The following is a 3,483-nucleotide window of genomic DNA, read 5'->3' on the forward strand; positions in this document are numbered from 1 at the left end:
AACAAGACAGCTGGGCGGGTTGGGTAGGAATCTCCTCTCCATGCTGGAAGCAGAGTTCAAGTCCAGTCCTTGGCAAGTGTGTACCGAGTTTTGCTGGCTCTCAGGCGGGTCCTGGAGGATGCTGTAGTGCAGAAGGCTCGAGGCGCTCTCTCCTCCCCGCCAGCTTTCACTTGAGCGTCTCTTTTTAATTATTATTTCAAATTCAATGAAGGAAAAAAAAAAGTCTGAAGGAAGTTCTTCTCGCTGCTTTCACGCTTTTCTGATTTGTTTTTTTTTTGTTTGTTGTTGTTTTGTTTGTTTGTTTTGTTTTTTTTCGAAATTTCTTTTTCTTTCTCTTCCCTCCGCGGCTTCAGGGCCTGGTGAGCTGCGTGTAGACGGGCTGTTCCCAGTGCTGCGGGCTGTGGGTCTGGGGGATGGAGGGGACCCCCGAAGTGTCTGCAATGGGGGTGTACATGGGGCGCTGCGTGGGGTTCATGTAGGTGAAGGTGGAGTAGAGGCCGCTGCCCTGCCCCGCCGCGTGGCTGTAGTAGGAGCCGGAGTTCTGGTGGTCGGTGTAGTCGTACTGGGAGCGGGTGATGGTGGGGTAGGACGAGCTGTAGTGCTGCAGGTTGAAGGAGCTGTAGTTGATCTGCTGCGGGGAGTGCTGCTGCTGCTCGCTGTAGTGGCTGGGGCTCAGCTGCTCCGTCTTGATGTGCGTCCTCTGCTGCGCCGCCGGGCCCTGCTCCCCGCTCAGCGCCGGCAGCCCGTGCTGCGCCGGGGGCTGCGGCTGCGCCGGGGGCTGCGCCTGCTGCTTGGACATCCACACGTGGCCGGCGCCGCCCGGGGAGCCCGACGTGCTGCTGATGCCGTAGCTGCCCGTGTAGGTGACCTGGCCGGGCTGGCCGTGCGCGGCCGGGCCCCCCGGGTGCCCGTTGGGAGGCAGGTACTGGTCGAACTCGTTGACGTCGAAGGTCTCGATGTTGGAGATGACGTCGCTGCTCAGCTCCCCGATGTCCACGTCTCGGAAGTCGATGTGGGGGGGCTGCCGGCCACCCTCTTGCAGGGGGCGGCCCTCCCGCTTCAGGTCCTGCTTGCCGGGCTGCGTGTCCGTCTTAGGGGTGGTGGGGGGTGTGGGGGGGCCCTGCGACTGCCCTGTGGGAGGAAGGAAGGGGGACAGGGGTGAGGGGGGTGTCGCTGTGATAACTCAGTTAATGGTTAACCCCCCCACGGGGGGCAGGGGAACGGCGCCTGCGGTCGTGTGGGGTAACACTTCCAGGTGTGAGGGGCTCAGACATGAGCCCTGTCAGCACCAGCCTACTGCACTGGGTGAAATAACTGAGCCCTCAGACGTGAGCTGTAACGTGGGCCAAGTTTTTAGGGTGCTTTTTATTTATTTATTTATTTATTTATTTTAAAGCTTAACTTTACGTTTCTCACGTGCACGGGGTGAGGGGGGGGGTGCAAGTGGCTGCAGTGGCACGTACGGGCAAAGCTTGTGGGCAGCTCTGCCCCCCTTCTCACTGCATTTCTGGGTCTCCTTTTCCCTCCCTTGCCCAATCCCAGCCGGTTTGGGCTGCAACTTTTCTTAGGGAGCTGTAGCTGCGCCGTCCCCCCCAAAACGCCTCGTGGGTGCGTGGGTACCTACCCGAGTGCTCCCCGGGGGAGTGCACCTCGCTGATGCTGGAGGACGACTGCGGGGAGTCGGCCTGCAGCGCCTTGAAGATGGCGTTGGGGGAGATGTGGGTCTGCTCCGAGCCCTCCTCCTGCTCCGACTGCCCGTTCTTCACCGACTTTCTCCGCCGCGGCTGGTACTTGTAGTCGGGATGGTCCTTCTTGTGCTGCACCCGCAGCCGCTCGGCCTCCTCCACGAAGGGACGCTTCTCGCTCTCGTTCAGCAGCCTGGGGGGGGACACGGGGGGTGCGAGGGGTCAGCTGCGGCTCGGGGGGGGCATTAGCGCGTTAACACCAGCTCACGTCTCTCCCCTGGATTCCCCCGCTGGCGATGCAAAGCCCCCCAGGATGCCGAGCCCCCTGCATGGGGCACTCGCTGCTTGTCACCCCCCAGGTTGCTTCAGGGGCCAGGGAAGAGGTGCGGGAGCTGCACCGGGGTCCAGCCCTCGCCCTCCCCACTCCGTGGGCACATGTCCCTGTCCGCGGGTGCTTTGGGGACAGCCCCATCGCTGCCTGCCAGGGCTAGGTTTGCTCACTCATTTCTCCTCCTGCCACAAATTTAGGATCTCCCCCCCCCGCCCCCTTGTGCAGTCACAGAGTGCGCGGTGGCCAGGTGACTCACTTGCCTTCTGTTTTTCTCCCCTCCCTGCCTTATTTTGGCAGTCGGAGGGCACCCGGCCATGCGCCACTCGCCGCCGCCACCCACCCGGAGCTTGGCACCGCCGCCCCCTCCCCGCGCCCCGCATCGCCCCCCTCCCGCACTCCCTCCCCTCCCGGCCCGAGCTGATGCAATCCCCAAACCCATCATTTCCTCTGGACCCGGGAGCACAAACAAACAGCGGCCGGGGCAGCCCCCGCTCGCACGGCCCGGGGGGCTCCGCCAGCCCCCGCACGGTCCCCCCGTCCCGAGCATCGCTCGGGGAAAAGAAACCGCTTCCAAGACCAGAAAGCGGCCACGGGAAACCGCTTTCCCTACTTTCCCTCTACTATTCTGGCTTCTCCTGCGCCAAACAAGTTCGCCGGCACACGCAAAAGTTTTAGCGACTCTTCCAGGCTGGGAACATCCTCTGCCTCCCGCGGCCGCTGGTCCAGGCTGGAGCGGACTCTGCAGCCGCAGCCCCCGCAGCATCCCGCGGTCCCCCCGGCATCATCCCGGCCCCGCGCTCACCTCCAGAGCTTGCCCAGGGTCTTGCTGAGCTCGGCGTTGTGCAGATGCGGGTACTGGTCCGCCAGCTTCCTGCGGGCCGCCTGCGCCCACACCATGAAGGCGTTCATGGGTCTCTTCACGTGCGGCTTGTTCTTGCTCGAGCCGTTCACCCGCACCGGCATCGGCACCAGGGTCCAGTCGTAGCCCTTCAGCACCTGGCTCACCGCCTCCCGGATGCACACCGGGAACTTGTCCTCGTCGTTCTCCTTCTTCAGGTCCGGGTCCCCCTTAGGGAAGGTGTTTTCTTGGGGTCTGGTGTTCTCCGTGTCCGACCCGGATCCAGAGGGACAGGGGGACCCGGCGGAGTCATCCGACATAGTGGGGCTGGGGGCGTCGGAGATACATTTGTCCTGCTCTTCTGTCATTTTCATGAAAGGGTCGAGGAGATTCATGCGAGAAAGTGGCCGGGGGGGGGATCAAGGGACGAAAAAAAGTTTTGCCTTTTTTTTTTTTCTTTTTTTAAGAAAATCGAAAAAGTCGAGCGCTAAGTGGGCGGGGAAGCGTTAAAAAAGGCAAAACTCAGGGAGAAACGAAGCGGCAGCTTCGAAACCAGCGGCGGGAGAAAGAAAGAGCCGGAAAAAAAAAAAAAAAAAAAAAAAGAAAAAGTCGGCGAAAACTTTTTTATT

The 3,483-nt window shown here is 61.6% G+C and overlaps 1 protein-coding gene across 1 annotated transcript; it reads right to left on the reverse strand.

Annotated features, from left to right (window-relative positions):
- Window positions 1-6: 6 nt before the first annotated feature.
- SOX9 (SRY-box 9) lies at window positions 7-3,289 on the reverse strand. The gene is made up of 3 exons (XM_017811997.1): window positions 2,819-3,289; window positions 1,625-1,878; window positions 7-1,131 (listed from the first exon to the last, which is right to left on the reverse strand). The coding sequence occupies exons 1-3, from the start codon at window positions 3,247-3,249 to the stop codon at window positions 350-352; spliced, it is 1,467 nt and encodes a 488-aa protein (XP_017667486.1). The 5' UTR covers window positions 3,250-3,289; the 3' UTR covers window positions 7-349.
- Window positions 3,290-3,483: the final 194 nt, after the last annotated feature.

This window comes from Lepidothrix coronata, unplaced genomic scaffold (assembly GCF_001604755.1).
Source record: "Lepidothrix coronata isolate B3197 unplaced genomic scaffold, Lepidothrix_coronata-1.0 Scaffold34, whole genome shotgun sequence".
Taxonomy (NCBI): Eukaryota; Metazoa; Chordata; class Aves; order Passeriformes; family Pipridae; genus Lepidothrix; species Lepidothrix coronata.